Source organism: Cyprinus carpio, chromosome A7 (genome assembly GCF_018340385.1).
Source record: "Cyprinus carpio isolate SPL01 chromosome A7, ASM1834038v1, whole genome shotgun sequence".
NCBI lineage: Eukaryota > Metazoa > Chordata > Actinopteri > Cypriniformes > Cyprinidae > Cyprinus > Cyprinus carpio.
Window position 1 is genome coordinate 15,212,729 of NC_056578.1, and position 19,607 is coordinate 15,232,335.

Here is a 19,607-nt window from a genome sequence, read left to right on the forward strand (position 1 = left end):
TGAACGTTTTTCACAACTTTTTGATTATTCCAAAAGCTATTGATAACACTAATGATATGAAATAGAGGGACAAACATTCTTTTTAAATTATTTATATTATTAATTACTCATTTTGTTTTGTTTTTACACACTAGATAGATCCTGAACTAATGCATAACTTTAAAAAAACTATATGTAGTGGACCAGGGATTATCAGTTAACATTATTAAGATTTAGTGTCAAAATGTGTACATTTTGTGTAATGAAATAATCAGTTATGGTAGGATGCTTTTAAATGGAGTTTCTTAAATATTTGAAATCTATTTCATGACAGAAAATGACAGCATGTTTTGAGAACGAGCCTCGTATTTCACCGTCCTTATCAAAAATACAACTCCCTAAATTCCTTGCAGTACACGATTTGACAAGTAGCCAATGGGGCGCCTTGACCGCCGTCACGTGACTCGGGCAGAGCGCTTCCTGCGGCGGTGCAAAACAGACTGGCGATCTGAGGAACGGAGAATTGCAGTTTCTGGGTAAGTAAAGACATTTGCAAACCCAACATTGCTCGGGTCGCACGTTAAGACTTCTCGGCGAGGGTCTGCTCTTTATTTAGGGCTGCTTGGAGCGGACTCAGGGGTAAATGTAGCACTTGAGAGCTGTCGCAGAGATAGGCCCGACCTATTTCCTGGTCACAGTCCTGTGCTGGAATACATTCACAGTGTAAGAGCTCCCACGAAATCGCTAGAAGTTATAAAGTGGACTTTTTAGACGCTTGAGAAGCTTGTTTTGACGTGGATGTCGTTATCTCTTAGTGTATGAATGGAAGCGGATGTGTGTACATATACTGCTCATAATTTTCCATCACATCATCTCATAAGTTGGTGAAAGTGTGTAGCTGCTTTCGTCATGATTGATCCGGGCATTTAAAGCCTCGGGGTGAAAGTTATTTGAAGTATGAGAGTTTTGAATTGAAACTGCCCTTAACAGATTGATTGCATTCCTCTCTGTTATCTCTAAGTTAAAAGTCATTTTCTTTATAGGCAGTGAAAGAAGGCTGTAAATGTGCACCGTCATGTAAAAGCCACAACAGTCCTGTCATCATTATAAATAGCTCTCTTTCTCTCTCTCACACCCAGGCTGGTGCTGTAATCATTTACATGCCTGTCTCTGACCGCTAACCTCATGTGTCATTCCCTCAGGTGTCCATTTGAACCTCAGAGCTTCACATGTGCCCCTCAAATGACTCCGAGATCTGAACTTGTTGTGTTTTCAACAACACTGTTGTGGCATAAGTGTAAACTTAGCCCAAAATTAGTTACTGATGTTTTGCTGTATGCAGACATATTGCTGAGGGGTTTGGTGTCAACATGAAGAAGCTTGTTGGGTGTCCTTTATACAAATTGTTTTTATATTTTAATTAAATAAGGTTTATTAAATAAGTCCTAATTATTATTATTTAATTTACGATATAATCAAAATCATTTTAATCAAGTAAAGATTTGTCAGCTTATCTGTCCCATGGTGCATCACGATTGACTGGATGTTCGTTACCTTTCGCAGCTGTGGTGTTGCTGTTGATTCACAGTGTGTTTCATATTTTCTCTCACTTTCATTCAGACACATCTGTGGTAGTTTCTGCCAAAAAAAAAATATATGAATATGACTGTTGAAACAGCCACTGTGCTTCTTGAGAACATTAGGGATCATAGAAAATATATACGATTTGAATGACATATCAATCTTAGCTGTATGGCCCAGGTTTGCATATGACTATCATTATTTTTCAACCAAATTCTCCCCCTCGCTGCCTGTTGTACTGTTCTGTAAATTCAGGTGGAAAAGTCTGTACATAGAATTCCACAATACTGATGGCCTGGAGCCAGCCGACATTACTGCCTGACATTGTTTGGTTATAAACTTGTTTTTTGCCTTGCAGATTTAAATATTTGTCTGTTTTAATCTTGTGAATCTGCTGATTTACAAATGTTACCATAGTAATTACCATGGTTATTAATTGGCTTACACACATTATAATTCAAAAGCTTGGGCTCAGTATATTTTTATGGTGAAATGACTGAAATGTAGACATGACGAATGTCTACAAATCTGAACTACTGTCCAGCAGAAAAAAAAAACTATATTGTTGAGCTGAAAGAAAAATGACATGTCTCTTGTGGAGGTGGAAGAAGCAAACCCAGCGATGGCCTCGGCTCCTATAGCACCTTACAACTCCAGCCCTCTGGGGAACAGCTCCAGCCCAAACGTGAGTGAAGCCTGCGTGCAGACATGCTGTAATTGTTCTGTCCTTTGACTGTAACCGAATGTTTCTCATTTTTCCCCTTTGCTTTACAAACTACACTATCCTGTAAGTGTGCAATGCTGTTGTAGGAGGGTTAGACTTTCGTTTTCTGCATAAATTAATAATGCACTTCACTGGTATCAATAGAGCTGCCCTTTGCTCTGCTTTCCTATAGCATTAAACAGCCATATAGATTTTATAGAAGAAATATATGCTGCCTTATGCTTCTTTTATTGACATAAGTTATTTTACATTTGAGCTATTTTAAACCGCATTTTCAAGGCCTTGTGTGGTATTAGCACTTAAAAAAAAAAAAAAAAAAAAAAGTGGTCACACCCCAGGACTATTTAAGTGAACTGCTGCAAAAGCAAATGGTGATTTATTTTAGAATTGGGTTAATAAAGTTATATATGTAATATAATAAAATATAACATAATACAATGTAATATATATATATATATATATATATATATATATATTTTTTTTTTTTTTTTTTTTTTTTTACGTAGGGTCATGATGTTAAAAAAGAAAGTTGACATTATTTGTCATCTATCCAGCTGGTCTATTTTAAGTGCACTCAGTCCAGCATAGCTATTCAGTACATTTATAGAGTGATTAATAATACGCTTGCATATTGCATGTTGCTAAATTCATGAAAATGCTGTAATTCAAATGCAAACTTTTAATAGTGATTAAAACAAAATAGATTGTTTCCTTTAAAAGCAGAGCTCCCTACACGAACAGTGTCTGGCTTGGCAAAGGGAACGTCTCTGGGCAGAGGGGATTCCAGGCAGACAGGGAGTTGGCACATCACTAGGGCTTGAGCCAGGAGACTGCTGTTCCATGCATATGTTAGAGCTGCTGTAACACCTGGCAGGTGATAGGCAGCAGAACCCAAGTCTCCATTTTTCCAGGGTCCCCAAGGACAGCTAGAGTGATTTTGTACAGAGAATTGTCCATCTGTCTCTGTGATTGCCTCTGTTTGCCTCTTTTCATCTTAGTGAGTCTCCTTTCTTTCTTTCTTTCTTTCTTTTTTTCCTAACGCAGCTAAATATGCAGAAATGATTATAACTAAGCCATTTGGGCTTGATTTCCCAGATGACTGTGAACAATTGCAGACGAATGTTGCAAAAAAAAAAAAAAAACACTGTACCTTTAAGATGTCTTTAACGGTGTCTCTTTTAATCCTCTTACTAGTTGGCTGTTTTTTATTCTCCCCTTCCTCATCTGTCCTCTTCTGTTTACCAAACTACTTCTTATTTGTGTGAAGCAGGTTAGTTTTCCAGTTAGGATCACTGTGTGTGTGTGTGTGTGTGTGTGTGTGTGTGTGTGTGTGTGTGTGTGTGTGTGTGTGTGTGTGTGTGTGTTTGGCTGCTCCATTCGTCATCTCAAGAACACAGGATAGACCATTACCCAGAAGCCCTTGCTTCACTCTGCCCACAGGGTTGTGACATGCAAACACTAAACAGCAGCAAAAGGCCGAATAAACGACTACATGCAGTGAATGGCACTCTAAGCTCACATTCCAGTTCACTAACCTTCAACTGGCAGCAGGAAAATAGCCCAGAGAAAGACAATCTGGATCCCTGATCACACACACACACACACACACACACACACACACACATAGAGCATCAGACTGGTGCTCAAAGACAGAGGGTGAAAGAGGACAGTCTCCTCTTACTCTTTATTTTCCTCTCTTCACTACTTCCTCTTCCATTACTTCCTGTCACTCTCAGATTTTTTCCCCCAGCGTTTTTTTTCTCCCTCTGATCAGATGCCACTGAGTACAGTCGTGCTCAGAACTGTAGTGTATTAATGTTGTGAGTAGAAAACAGTTGTGATCATCCTTATTTGAAAGCGTTTGTGTGTGTGAGGGATGTGCCCATGTCAACCCAATGTTCCTGCATGTGTTGACAGGCGTCCAGAGAGAGCCTGAAGATGGAGCCGCTGGCAGATGTTGCTATGCTTCCGGGAGAAGAGAGAGTGATCGGTGAGTGAAAGCATGTGTGCATGTTTGTGGGCTCTTATTTAATAAGAATTAATCTTATGTCTCCAGAAGCCTTTTGGTCATATTGGCATATTTTAAAATGTATTGACACTTTAAAAATGTAATGTTCAAATAGCTTGCCAGTCCTAAAACTGTTGATTCGAGATTGACGATAAAGTGGTAATTGGTTATTAGAGACTTAAGAAATACTTTTTTTTTCTGTTTTATTTTTCTTGATTTCAAAAATCAAATAATCAAAAATCATGTCTAATTAATAGAAATCATGAAACCTTTACCATTTAATATAAATGTATTAAAAGTTTAACAAATAATACAATTTTAATTAGTATGGAATATGTCATTTTTTTCATATAGTTTCATATAGCCGAACACATTGCCTTTCAAAGTGTGTTCCATTTGATAGTGTGCACGACACTTTCACACTAGAAAGTTTCATCCTTTGTCCAGTGTCTGCGCTATTTCTCTCCTGAAGTTATTGAAGCAAAATAAATCAAGAGGCATATGCAAGTTGAGCATACACAGTGTGTGTGGTTAGAAAAATCATGCATGCATAAAGTACGTGCTTACCAGGGCTCCAGACAAAAAAAAAAAAAAAAATAGGCACCAGATTATTTTATTTTTTTAAGTGCCAGAGATTTATTTATTTATTTATTTATTTTTAAACCCCTTAACATTTCAGTCATACTGTCATGTATTTATGTCTCCCCTTCTTTACAGCATCAGCATTTTAATCCATTTTAATCCATTTAACCTTTTAACTAAGGTTCACTTAAAGTGGGAACTAAACATCTTTTCCGACTTCCGAACTTACCGTCACAAAGAATTGTTTAGTAAACAGAATATGTGACAATATCACAGACCATAATTACGTCAGCATCACTTGGCCATTGAGTGCAGTTTGGGCTTCTCCTCAATGCATCCTATAAATGTTGTCATATGTCTTGCACACATCCAGTCTGTTCTTCTTCATTAGTAACATGCAGTTATATATGTTGAATTTGATCTTTAGCTCCTTGCATTCTTTCTAATCATGTAGACAACAGGTTAAATATAAATATGCAATATAGTGCATATATTTGGCAAAATGCTCCTCTTTATAGTTATTTTTTTCTAGCAGACTAATGAGCTTATTAATCGCTGAATGATTGTTCTGAGGTAAATGTATTGTTATGTGGCATTGATTACAAGCTTTAAATCTTTTCCGCAGTTTTGAAACACTGAATGAGCGATTACATGAGACATTTCAGTAAGTTTTTCTGTAGGCTATCTTATAATATACCTTTTGGTGTCCATTCATGTTTATTTCATACTATAGTACTGTAGTAAAGAGAAAGATGACTCTACGGGGTTCACGTTCCGCTTGAACTGATGCGCTAAAGCAATCGCTCATGCCACATTAAAGAGAGCCAAAATGGTATGTATTGTTTGAATTTCGTTATGAATTTGGCAGAATTTTAAAGCTGATAATTTGTTTAATAAAATGTAACCGTGCACAAAGCCTTGTGTTTATTGGACAGTAAGTGAGCTACAAATAATATGAAGTTCACGCATTAACAGAGCACAGCTTATAGACTAAAGATCTTGATAACAAGAATCCATATCAGTATCGATTATAAACGAGATTGTTAACGATATTGCTAATGTCCACACAGCTGACAGCTTTACCTGTTGTAGTTTGTTCAAGTTGTGCACAAAATAGACACTGCTTTTCTGCACTTTTACTTTGCACGTCTGCCATTTTCGATCTCTGCCACTCTGCCACAATAGTGCCAGCAACGCTGCTGTTCGGCAGAGATGAGGTCTGTTTTTCCACTAAAACTTTGATGTGCATTGTCTCAGTTTATTACGTCAACATAAAAAAAGATGTGATATGAAAACATTCAGGAAAAAGGCATTACATGCAAAGTCATGTGAATTTATCTTATAGATGCCAGTGGCGATTTCAGCAAAAATAACACATGCAAATTAACATTTTTGGTCACAGACTGGAGACCTTCTTACTATGCATGAAAATAATATGAAATTTGTTGTGTTCACTGTACTCATTACCATAGCATAAAGTATATGCTTTAGGCCTACCATACTTATAAAGCACCTATAAATGCTTAATAAAGTGAGTCAGGTCAGTGTGGCTCACTTATCATTGTCTAAGTGCTTTGACTCATGAAAACCAACCAAATATTAAAAAAGAATTTTAAACTTATAATCATGGGGGACAAAGATGCAGCATCACACAGTTATATTTCATAATAATAGATAATAATAAGTAGAGGTCTATCAATGTAAGTACTTGGTTGATCATGTGATGGGGGGGGGGGTCTCTTTTATTATATACTATAGTTTTGTCCTGACCACTGATATGACTGGAGTCTTCATTTAATGTGAGTGTATTTGTCAAAAGTACTTTTCATGTCTTAGCTACTTAACCTTAATGCACCTTTAATGGTTTCACACATCCCTTTTAAGTCAGATGTTATGGGATTAAATAAATGTTGAGCTTTTTTTTTATATTTCCTACTGTTTTACTCCTCAGATAAAGACATCATCTACATCTGCCCTTTTAATGCTGCAGTCAAAGGAAAGGTGTTCATCACCAACTACAGACTTTACTTCAAGAACACTGACTCAGTAAGAGAAACTTTCATTTTCATTTCCCAAAATGCAACGTATTAGTTCTCTACACATTCAGGCACAGTCATTCTGAGGCCATGTCAGGTGCTCCTTTTAAAACCATTAAAAGCTTATCCAGTTCCTTCTGTCTTTCAGTCTTTCCTTCTCAATTTCTCCCTTTAAGGCTTGTTTCCACATTTTTTGGGGGGATCAAATTTTAGTGTCCACCTTTCGTTAAAGCACAAATCTTTTAAGTCTGTATTACATGAGACAAGAGAAGAATGTGAGAGCACTGGAAGAAGGAGGGAATTCATATCACATCATATCAGTCAGAGAAAGGCTTTCATCTCGTATCTGGCTTTGTCTTTGGTTGGCACATGGTAGTGGACACCTGCAGCCCTGTTTTGTGGATGTTTTGACTGTTGATAGGGTCCGTTGCCATGATCTGTCAGCCTGACAAAGTGGAAGAAAGAAAAAATGCGAAATTCATTCAAGGGTCGATACAGTAATGCAAACTAGGGATGAAACGATTACCAGTATGGCGATAAATCATGATAAAATTCCCCACGATAAGTATTACTGTTTTATATTTTTAATGATCATTAAAACTGTATTCGATTACCATGATTTGAACAACTCAGCATGCCCAGCATAATGCAAAGTTTCAAGTAACAGTCTTACGTGCGCACAGCAGGACAGCTGGGAGATTTTAAAAGAGCGCTGAGGGAATTATACTAATGAATATATGAATGAATTAATTATATGAATGTACCTCTGAGGGTTCTCACTGTCTTCAGAAAAGATTCGATGGCATTTTGTTTTCATCTTCACTCAATGTAATACCTAATAAAGAAGTGTTCTTACCGCAGTGCTTTGTCTACAGAGGTTACATGAAAACAGCTCTAATTCTGCTGTGCCGTAAGCGCCACCTGCTGTCAGAGAGTGGATCTACAGAGAGTTACATTTACATTTAGCCTGTGTACAGTTTTTTTGGCCAAAAAACTGACTAAATTTGCTTGCCCTGCTGTAAAGTTTGACCGGTGTATCAAAAATAAGCTTATTTTGATTCTACACATTTAAACAATTCGGATAAGGTATCAAGAATTATCTGTGGGGCACATAAAATACATGTAATCATTTATTAATCAATTATCATTTTGACTTAACCCTTTTCTTTATTTAAAGGCTGAAATGTGAGATTTACCATTTTATGAAACTTTTTCAAAGCTTTATTTGAACATTTCATACATGGTATTAAATAAACTGTTGTCATGTGGTCATTTAAAATCCAGACATAATTGGTAATGTTATTGTTTTAGTGTTTATGCAAACAAAAAATTTATTTTATTTGTTGTTTGTTGATTTTAAATATAACACTTGTTAAATGATTTATATGTCTGTACTTTTTGAACATTTCCAGCACATTTTAACAATACCATGCTGATATTGGTGATCATTTTAATCACAATAATCCTGTTAAGAAATACTGATACTGTTTCATCTCTGATGCAAATGTAACTGCTTTAACATTTGCTGTTATGCTGTAGATTGATGATCTAGTGGCGTCACGCAAATATGTTAGTGGACTGGTTAGATGAAACTAAAGACCTTTTTAATAAACTTTCTGTGACATGCTTTAGCACATATTTAATTGCAAGGAACTAAAAGTGTCACATCTGATGTGTTTGTAGTACATAAGTACATATAAGATTGTTGTCACTTCCTGTCTGAGAGACGCCAGTTACCCTGGACGTGCCATTAGGTGTCATAAGCCGTGTAGAGAAGATGGGCGGAGCCTCCAGTCGAGGAGAGAACTCCTACGGGCTTGAAATCACCTGCAAGGTATCGCTCACACAGCCCTAGAAATTCACATCCCATAACCGCTAATGTTAAGGGCAGCAAATAAGGGGAAATGTGGTGATGGGATCCTAAAGTGTCGCAAGCCAGGTTTTAACTCGACATACTGCATATTAAGTATCACACAGTGTTTAAAACCATTAGCTTCAAAAAAAGTTTTTGAATATTTTCTGTACATGTTAGTACAGCATCTGTTTTTTAGAGCACTTACAGCTTCTGCTGTGAATGTAAACTGGTATAGTATGACAATGTGACAGGTTAGGTTAGAACAGAACCAACCACCCCTTTTTGGAAGTGTGACATTCTCAAATCATTGTGTGTGTGTGTATCAGGACATGAGGAACCTGCGATTTGCTCTGAAGCAAGAAGGCCACAGTCGAAGAGACATCTTTGAGATTATTTTCAAATATGCTTTCCCACTGTCTCATGGAATGGTCAGTGTTTGGTGTTTATTTATTATTCTCAAATGCTAATGTTTAGATTCATTCAGAAATGATTTAAAACTACATTAATCACTTTTGTGCATTTTATGCAGTGCGATTAAGTGTTTCAGCATTTCACAACCGGCTTTCATCATTAGCAGAATGCATGAAATACTGGTTTAACTTACTCTTTCACTTTTACTTTCTTTGACTTTCACAGCAACTCTTTGCCTTTCTGAGTCAGGAGAAGTATGAGGAGAATGGCTGGAACGTTTATGAGGCCATGGAAGAGTACAGGAGGCAGGTGAGGACCAGATGCCAGGACTTGTACTAGTCTAGAAACAGTCGTGCTGCCCTTGTTGAAACTGCTCACTCTCACCATTCACTTGCTAATATAATGTAATATAAAATTATAATATAATATTGCTAATGTAGTTGCAAAAAATACTGCATAGCGAGCTTTTATTAATGATTGTGTTGTTTTTCTGTTCTGATTGTCAGGTTCTACCTAATAGTGAGTGGAGGGTCACTTTCATCAATAAGAACTACGAGCTGTGTGACACCTATCCCACAATTCTTGTTGTTCCATACAAGGCCACAGATGAAGATCTTAGAAGAGTTGCTGCCTTCCGCTCCCGCTGCCGCATCCCGGTGAGCTCTTTCACAGATGACCAGTATGAAAGGCCAGAATAATGGTGTGATTTTTGTTGGAAGGTCATATTCAAGCTTCTGCTGCATAATGTAGGCTGTTTAGTGGAAAATTTTGGAGAATGCCAATTAAAATTTTTGCCCATAAATAAGAAAGCAATGCTTTTCCGATTTATTTAAATGTATATTTACTTTCATGTATTTACTGTGATATGTGATATTAGGGCTGCACGATATTTCAAAATGATCAGAATATCGCAAATGTAAATATCACACTATGCATAGGGCAAGGGCATGCGATATCTTAATAATTTTAATAATAGGCTACTTAAATCAAAACATTGCAAAAGGTCAAAGTTATAGTTCGACGCATATAGCAGAGAATTGCTTTACGTTAAAAAGAGTTAAGTGCAATAAGCTGCAGAAAACAACTATTTGCCGTCTCATCTTGCTGTCTGACTCACACCTGAAGCGTGCACACAAGCTGCATCTCGCACATTGTCTCTTCAGTTCATACACACAGAGACGTGTTTCATACAGAATGCGAACACCGAGTTGATTCTTTCGCATCTCCTCATGTTTGAACAGACACGTACACATAATTATGTCAGTCGTACCCGTCTCGACGATCATTCTCGTAAACGCAGTCAGTTATGTTTTAAATGAATGTAAACAGCTGAGAAAGAAATCGGATGTGTATCATTTTACTGGATCCGTGCAGTCGGATTTAAAGGGACAGCAGCCTATAAATACATACTATACATATAACAAAGATTAATGTAAATTTAATACATACAGTGAACACAATGCAGTGTTATTTTACACTTAATAATTACATTTATGTACCTGAATACTACTATTTATTTTATCTATGCTTGTAAATATAGTTTTTGCTGTGGTATATGAAGAAGTACTTAAAGTATATGGAAAGCAAAGTTACAATGATATAAAATTAGTGTCATAATTTTTTTTGTTTGTATGTTCACACTGATGTTAAAATGACATTTTCTGATTTGTGACATTACTTTTTAATGTACTGCTAAAACACTGCTGGACCCTTGCAGAAGTTATAGTGATTCTTTCTTTTCCAAGAAAGAATGTGAAACAAATTAGTTATATAATTTTCATTTTTAAATATTTGAAAATATAATTGAAATTTTACACACTTTAAGCAATTTTGTATCGTATCACATATCAAATATCGCATTTTTTAACAAGGTATCGCATATCGCATTATTCTTCAATATCGCGCAGACCTAATATTTATTATTATTATTAAATGTGGTTGGATATTTATATATTTCAGTATGATGATAATGCCTAAGATGCTTAAAATTCTGTCCACTGCAGTAATCCAAAAATATTTTTTTATGACTGATAACTAAGAAATACCCTATATTAAAATTGTATGCTGTTTTGTCTAAATAAATGGAAAAAAATTCCATCATAATTTTAAATTCTACTAGTGGATTTAAGCCACACAACATTATAATGTACAGTATGAAAAATGGATGTTCATTTTGAGATCTGCTAAAGATCTGCTAAAAAGTGATTAACAGTGTTATTACAACAGTACTGTTTTTAAAGATTAACTTTAAGTGAGCATTACATGAAAATGTAATATACTGTAAATGTAAAATAATGAAATTAGCATGCACAGTTAAATATGGACAATATATAACCAATTTAAAATTTATATCTAATATACTAATAAAAAAGAAAGTGCCTAATATTGGCAACCAGTATGGTACCGATACATATTGTGCACCCCTAGATGATGATAAAGCTTTCTTTTGTTCTCCTCATTTTCAATTCAACAATGTGTTTTTTAAATGTTTGTTGATGACCTTACCTTCCGTAATGATGATGTGTTTCCTTCCCCTCTCAGGTGTTGTCGTGGTTCCATAAAGAGAACCATGCTGTGATCATGCGGTGTAGCCAGCCACTGGTGGGAATGAGCGGCAAGCGCAACAAAGATGATGAACGTTACTTGGACCTAATCCGTGAGGCCAATGGTACTACCAAACTCACCATCTATGATGCCAGGCCTAATGTCAATGCTGTGGCAAACAAGGTAAGATCGCAGAGGGTTACTAATAAATGGGGCTTAGTGTCAGGTCTGAGAGATTCAAATTCATCTCTGAGAAATTCTAGAGAGTTTTTGAATATGAAAACCCTCTTTGTTTACCTCTTATCTAACTTATGGCCTTATCCACTGAAGGTATGGGGTGGTTACTGTTTTCCAGTTGGTCTTGGACTCTTGGTTTGTATTAGACAAACGAAACTGTTTGCTTTTGCATGAGTATGTTGTCAGTTTTTGCCTGTTGCCAAACTAATTAAAAGCAAAACCAACCACAATGTGGACCCAGAAGTGGACCACAGTGGTGCTTGAAAGCTATGCCACACTGAACACCACTGACAGAGCATTTTCAAATGGCATTATTGATCCAATGTTTTTTCTTTGAAAATGTGTTTTGGTACATGAAGTGTGAAAGTAAGTGTGCAGAATTTCTTTACATGATCACATATCTTAACATGTACACTTCTCACCCCTTACCCTGCAGGCCACAGGAGGGGGATACGAGGGTGACGATGCATATCAGAATGCTGAGCTGGTCTTTCTGGACATCCATAATATCCATGTCATGAGGGAGTCACTGAAGAAGTTAAAGGACATTGTCTACCCCAATGTGGAGGAGTCTCATTGGCTCTCCAGCCTGGAGTCCACCCACTGGCTAGAGCATATTAAGGTTTGTTTTTTATTCCATGCATACCAATATATATTATAAACGGGTGCACATAAGTGGTACACAGCGCATATACTTTTCCAGCAACCCACCAAAATAAAAGCTTGCTAATTTGAAGTTTAAAAATAAAAAATATTATAATTATTTAAAATATATTTTTTTATATAATACTCCATTTTTATTTTAAAATGTAATAGTAATATCAGATTTTATTATTTTGTTTATTTAAAAAATAAAAAAATTGCAATAATATTATCACTATCATTATTTTTGTATATATGTTTTTATAAGTTCTGCACACTTTCACACTTCATGTACCATTTAATGGGTCACACTATGTGCAGTGTGGAGACCAAATCAAATCTCCAGGTGCTCTTTTGAGAACCAGGCTAAAAAAACTTGTGTTCCCCCTTGATTATAAAACCCAACATGCTCTACTGTAACTACCTTATATCCTGCACTAGCTGGTGCTATCAGGGGCCATCCAGGTGGCTGATAAGGTGTCTTCTGGGAGCTCTGTGGTGGTGCACTGCAGTGACGGCTGGGACCGCACAGCTCAGCTTACCTCTCTGGCCATGTTGATGCTGGATTCATACTACAGGACTCTCAGGGGCTTCCAGGTGCTGCTGGAGAAGGAATGGATCAGCTTCGGACACAAGTTCGCCTCAGTGAGTCCCAGCTGGGTTTACAAATCTTGGATCTGGAAAACCTCACATTTAGTGATGGAGTTTGAGTTCTGTCAGCCATGTTATCGGGGTGATTGCTTTAAAAGAGTTGATTAAGCATTAAAAAGGGTAAACCACATCTGGGTGTTTTAGCTTTTGTTTTTGTTTTTTGTACACAAAAAAAACTAATTGTTATCAGTTGGTATTTACTTCCTACTTTTTTGTGTGTGTAGAGAATCGGCCATGGAGACAAAAACCATGCAGATCAGGACAGATCACCTATCTTTTTGCAGTTTATTGACTGCGTGTGGCAAATGACTAAACAGGTAGGAATCTAATTGTCTAAACTATACTGCTCCAAACCTGTATTGCTGTTTTGATTTTTTCTATTCTGTGGAACACAAAAGGAGATATTGTGCAAAATGTCTGAGCTGCTGTTCAGTCATTGTGGATGCTGATTTAAACTGTAAATCTATCAGCATCCAAAGCATCCGCCTTCACATGACATTCCCAATCATCTGGATTCTGTTAAAAAAGACTTGATTTAGCCCCCAGTGAAAATTTGCAGAACAATGGTAAATGTGCCCGTATTGTAACACGAGACAACCTACAGCATTCAGCATCATTGATATCAAACCTGGCACAAAACAACTTAACGCGGTATACTTAAATATATGCAACCCTGAGATCTGAGTGGCAAACCACTTAACAACACAAAGCTAGCTATTGTATGTAGTCAGCAGTAGTATTAAGTACTTTATTGGAGCTTGAACATCATCATGTCTAATTTTATAACACAGAAATCAGCATCTCGAATATCTCTTTTGTGTAAACCAAAAGAAAACGTAATACAGATTTGAAATGCATTTTCTTAATGTGTTTTGTAAAATTATTTTATCCAGCTAATTAGAGAATAATGTGTTAATGCAAGTAAATCTCTTTAACTGAGGATGCACTGATACCACTTTTTCCAGAAAGAGTCCGATACCGATACTTTTATTTTCTGTACTTTCCGATACCATCATGATCTTTAACTTTTATCTCCTTCCCACATCTGCAGTTCCCAACAGCGTTTGAGTTTAATGAACGTCTCCTGGTGGTAATCTTGGATCACCTGTACAGCTGCCGCTTTGGCACTTTCCTCTACAACTGTGAGAGTGCACGTGAAAGCAATGTAAGAAATAACACACAAACACACCTCACAAACAATTGGTGTGCCAGTGATATTAAACCACATTAATATATAAACCCTGAAATTCCTTCCTACCCTGAATATCAGTAAAGTGTTATATTTAATAATGCAATCCATAATTATTATTTTCACTGATTTTGAATACAGCCACTGAATGGTGGCCTTCCAAATACAGTGGAGCCAAAAGTTTGCGACCCCCAGAAAATGCATGCTTTTCCAGCAAATGATTACAAATTAATTGATTTCAGCTGAATTGAGAATTTACTGTGGATTCAGAATTTCTTAATATTTGTTCATTTTGTCATGATGCAAAAAAACCTTTATTTATTTCCTGGTTTAACTAGATTTTGAATCTCGGATTAAAAACGTGGTCTTACTTTCGGACCTCACTGTATGTTAATCTATAATTATCTCATGCATTGTGGAAACAGGATGGATCTATTAAGAAGTGCTGTACTCTACCTGTCTTTCTCTACCTTTATCACTCCTTTGTCTCTGAATCTCTCAAATCCAATCTTCTTCACTGCTTATTGGAGGCCAGTTGTCATCAGTGGGATATATTGGCCTTTGCTTTTTTTCTCTCACACGCACACATTGCTTCTTATTTCTCTCTGTGCTCATTGTGTGAAGTAGAGCATGAGTAAAAGGGATGCTTCACTGACTCTCAGTCGGAGTCAAATGCACTTTGGGGAGATTAAACATTCATTCTAGAGCTGTCCACCGCAACAACGTTAGGGAACACAGTCCTGCTTTACATCTACTGCTAACCAAAGATTCAACACCTTACCTGCTGTATAACCAATATATTCAACAACTTCACAGCTGATTCTGTATTGCCAATATATTAAATCACCTGTACTTTAGTTCAAAAGACATATTAGAATGATTTCTGAAGGATCGTGTGACACTGAACACTGGAGTAATAACTGCTGAAAATGTGGCTTTAATCACTGGAATTAATTACATTTTAAAATATATAATCATAGAAAAGAGTTATTTTAAACTTTCACAGCATAACTGTGCTCTTACTGTGCTTTTGATTAAATTAATGCAGCCTCGGTGAGCATAAGATAAGTCTTTCAGAAACACTTAGAAATCTTTAACTTAGAAATCCGAACTTTTGGCTGGCAGTGTAAATATTTAAACTCCTGTCATTTTCTTCAACATAGAATAGTACTTAAGATTCACTTTAAATAATGGAGTAGTGTTTATTCAAAATGCCAACTTTCTGATTTTTCTGTTCTTTTTTTCCTCTCTCCATTTTGTTTGATTAGAACGTTCGGGGGAAGACGGTGTCTCTGTGGTCTTTTGTCAACAGTGACACATCCTTGTATATAAACCCCTTCTTCACTCCAGAATCCAGTCGTGTGCTTTACCCTGTTGCCAGCATGCGCCACCTAGAGCTTTGGGTGACTTATTACATCAGATGGAACCCTCGCATACTACACCAGGTATCAACATACAATCACAATCAGGTTGTGGCTTCTATAGCATTTTGTATGGTAATAAGCATTATTTAAGGTGACTTTCTTAGGGTATATGCAAACGGATGTTTAAGGGGGGGGAGCATGTGCATCTTTTCTATAATTGGCGTTTTTGCCTCTGGGTGGGATTTAGTGTTTGTGTGTGTGTTTGTGTGCACCTGATTCAGTGGTGCAGAAAATCCTTTGTCTCCAGTTTAATTACCTCCTGACTGGCACTGCAGTGAACTGTCACTCAGAATGTCCTTATCACCCCCCCCACACACACACACACACACACACACACACGAATTCTGTTACAGAGGTTTTGCAGGAGCCGCTTCAGCATTGGCATAAATAACCGTTTTGCCACCTTAGTCATAACAAAGATTAATGCTGTTTACCATTTACATATTAAATACCACAAACACAATAAACCAATAAAAACATTCAAATGTAGTGAGTACAGTCCATAGTGCCACATGTGATTATTAAACTGGACATTCTTATTATAATTATCCAGCAAGCCATAGATTAATACAAAATGCTTGTCTGAGAACTAGTATTCCAACATCTTATGTGCATCACAAAACATTTGTTTCATAAAAATGCAGATTTCCTTATTTGAAGTCAAAGAGTGTTTTTGCTGCCCTCTGGTGGCTATTTCACATGTGTGCATGTTTGTGTATATTTGTGCATATCAGCAACAGAGTCCAGTGGAGCAGCGCTATAAGGAGCTACTGGCGTTGAGGGATCAGTACCTGAAGAAACTGGAGGAACTGCAGCTCTCAGACTCCACCCACTTGACAAACAGCTCCACCCCCAACGCTGCCACGCCCAATCAGCACATCACACACTTACAGACACCGTTTTGATCCCACTCGCAAGCTGTTACAGACATTGGACATTTGTACATAGCAATAGTGATAATTATGGTAACACGATTAGTAGTGATGTCGGCGAGAATGAATAACAAAACAATTATGCAATAAACCACAGTACGGCCTTCATCGTGCAAAAAAAAAAAAGCTAAACGAAAAGAGAAGCCTTAAAGTGACAGTGCTGTTTTTTTCATGCAGCATACCATGGACGAAAGTGAGTCAAATTACGTGTGTGTATTCCATACGCCACTTGGATACTGCTTGGAATGGTCTTGTGGCGATTGAAAGCGATCAAGTCGGACGGACGTATGTGATTTATGTGTTGCGTTATGTGTGTTCTAAAGTGTAGATCTGAGTGAAGAACATTTTTGAATGTTGAGCACTAGTAAGATGGCAGGTAAATGGTGTTTAGAGAGTGCTGGTCTTATGAACTGAAGTGTGCATGGTGTCCAGTCAATCCAGTATCAAGCAGGGTCCTCAACCTCTGGCAGAGAAATCATTTCATTAGTATACTTGGTTTAACTGCTTGGCAAACTCAAATGGCTGACCTCAGAAGGTAAAGGAAGCAGATATGTTGTCTAAATGTCTTACTTTTTCCTCTGTATGATATAGTAGGAAAATGTTCTGAAGCAATTAACATTAGCTTGTTGAACAGAACCAGGGTTTTTTTTTTAAGCAAGCGACGCGGATACCTTTTTGGTGCCTTTACTCATATCTGAGGTTTTTCAGGTGTATATTTTTTAGAGAAACATTGTTTTTTCTTTATGGCAGCATCAGCGGTAGAATCGAGTGATTTCCATTCACTGTGCGTTTGAGCAACAGGTTGTTTCTTCTCCTACTGAGGTCTGGAGTTGAACAATTGCTAGTGGCATTTGGTAATGCACTGTAAAACGCTGTGCTGTTGCCACGGAAAGCAAATATTTTGTTTTTGATGGAGCTGACAGTATTGCAGTGAGATGTAGCAGAGTCTGCAAAGTCTTTTGGGAAGGACGGAGTGGCTGGGATATGAAGTGGTGTGACGTGAAAGTGACGTGACATACAGCCAAGTATGGTGAGCCATACTCAGAATTCGTGCTCTGCATTTAACCCATCCAAAGTGCACACACACAGCAGTGAACACACACACACAGCAGTGAACACACACCTGGATCAGAGGGCAGCCGTTTATGCTGCGGCGCCCGGGGAGCAGTTGGGGGTTCAGTGCCTTGCTCAAGGGCACCTCAGTCGTGGTATTGCCAGCCCGAGACTCGAACCCACAACCTTAGGAGTCAGACTCTCTAACCACTAGGCCACAACTTCCCCTTAAATTGGGAAGTGATTGAGCTGTTCCAAATTCAGCCTTTTCCTGAGGAAGAGAGCGGTGACTGACACGGGGTGATAGAGGGCGGCTACGGTGAGCCAGAGCTCATGCTGCCTTCGAAACTGAACTGCTAAAGACTTTGACCTCAATGAGGATATGAAGTTTAAACCATAGTGTGTGTGAAGAAGACAAACAAGTTCAATAAACTAACATGTTGTTTTTAGGAGGAAAAAGACAAATCTATTTTTTATCTTGTACAAGTACCAGAACTATGTAATTACCTCAAACAAAAACCTATTTTACTGTTGAAAGTTCTATTGTTGTAAAATATAATTATTTTATTCAGTGTAAAATTTGACAGTTTTATAAAAAGGAAAGTAATTAGAAAAAAATTTGTTTGGTTTTGGTAATTGTAGGTAATTTGTTGGACAACCTCTTATTAGTATAATTTCTTTTTTTAATGGGCATTTAGGTTTTGCTTTGTAACATTTTAAAGATCTGAAAACGATCTGATTAAGTAGGGAATTCTTTTGTTCTCAATCCCATTGAATGAGGTTGAGTGAAGGAAAGCTGCAAACTCTGAATTTTTTTTTTCTGACATTATCTTAAGTTAGACAATAGTTTAGAGGGATCTATTTTTGTTTTGTATTCCCACATGTATCCTTTATTTGTTGACCAGCTATTGTTCTGTACATAATGCTGATTAAATTAATTTAAAGAGTTCACAAGAAAAAGACTGTATGCTCATTATTGTACTTCTCAAGCATTCAGATTGTATGACAGAGGGCTTTTTAAAGGTTGCTTGCCTTACTATTAGATCATGCAGTACTACTTCTAGCATATGAACCACCCAATGCACTTTACTTTTTGTCTAAAATTACTGATCACCTTTAAAAAGATGTTATTCAACAAGACCTGCAAGCACGCATGACTGCAATGAAAATGCATACTCTAATCACAAAAACAGATTTACTGTCACAGTGATATGAAAACAGCATAGATATAAAATTATTTCCAGACAATTTAAGGAGCACAAGCCTGATCTAAAAGCAAACAGATGTTTCCTGAGGTAAATCAATGAGGTACATGCATCAAGTTGTCTATTACAATTTATTTTTTTAATTGAAAATCAAAATACAGTAAAACCCGTTATATTTCGAAATAAGATTACAGTTTAAAATAAATTTTCTAGTTTGATGCATTTAAAAAAAAATATTTTAAAGCTGAATTTCCAGCAGCCATCAGTCTTCAGTGTCACGTGATCCTGTAGAAATCATTCTAATATGCTGATTTGACGCTCAAAATATTTTTTTTTATCAGTATCAATGTTGAAAACAGTTTGCTGCTTAATATTTTGTGGAATCTGTGATACATTTGTTTACATTATTCTTTGTTGAGTATAGCGGGCATTTCAGAAGAACAGCATTTATTTTGTTATTTAAAGTATTCCAAATGTTTGTTTAACCATCAATTGTGGTTTTATACATATATATATATATATATATATATATATATATATATATATATATATAT

General features: G+C 36.8%; 1 protein-coding gene across 3 annotated transcripts; it reads left to right on the plus strand.

Moving 5' to 3' along the window:
- The first annotated feature begins 395 nt into the window (after window positions 1-395).
- Window positions 396-18,808, plus strand: LOC109048634 (myotubularin). Of its 3 annotated transcripts, XM_042759869.1 has the most exons (15): window positions 396-515; window positions 2,162-2,245; window positions 4,202-4,274; window positions 6,826-6,919; window positions 8,633-8,744; window positions 9,092-9,193; window positions 9,402-9,485; window positions 9,683-9,832; window positions 11,718-11,903; window positions 12,394-12,579; window positions 13,041-13,244; window positions 13,475-13,567; window positions 14,302-14,415; window positions 15,708-15,884; window positions 16,598-18,808. In XM_042759869.1, exons 2-15 carry the CDS (start codon window positions 2,183-2,185, stop codon window positions 16,766-16,768), a joined length of 1,809 nt encoding a protein of 602 aa, XP_042615803.1. In that variant the 5' UTR covers window positions 396-515; window positions 2,162-2,182; the 3' UTR covers window positions 16,769-18,808. The 3 variants fall into 3 exon arrangements, with proteins under 3 accessions (XP_042615803.1, XP_042615804.1, XP_042615805.1); XM_042759870.1 differs by lacking the exon at window positions 2,162-2,245 and having other exon boundaries at window positions 432-515; XM_042759871.1 differs by lacking the exons at window positions 396-515; window positions 2,162-2,245; window positions 4,202-4,274 and adding an exon at window positions 6,656-6,673.
- The last annotated feature ends 799 nt before the right edge of the window (window positions 18,809-19,607 follow it).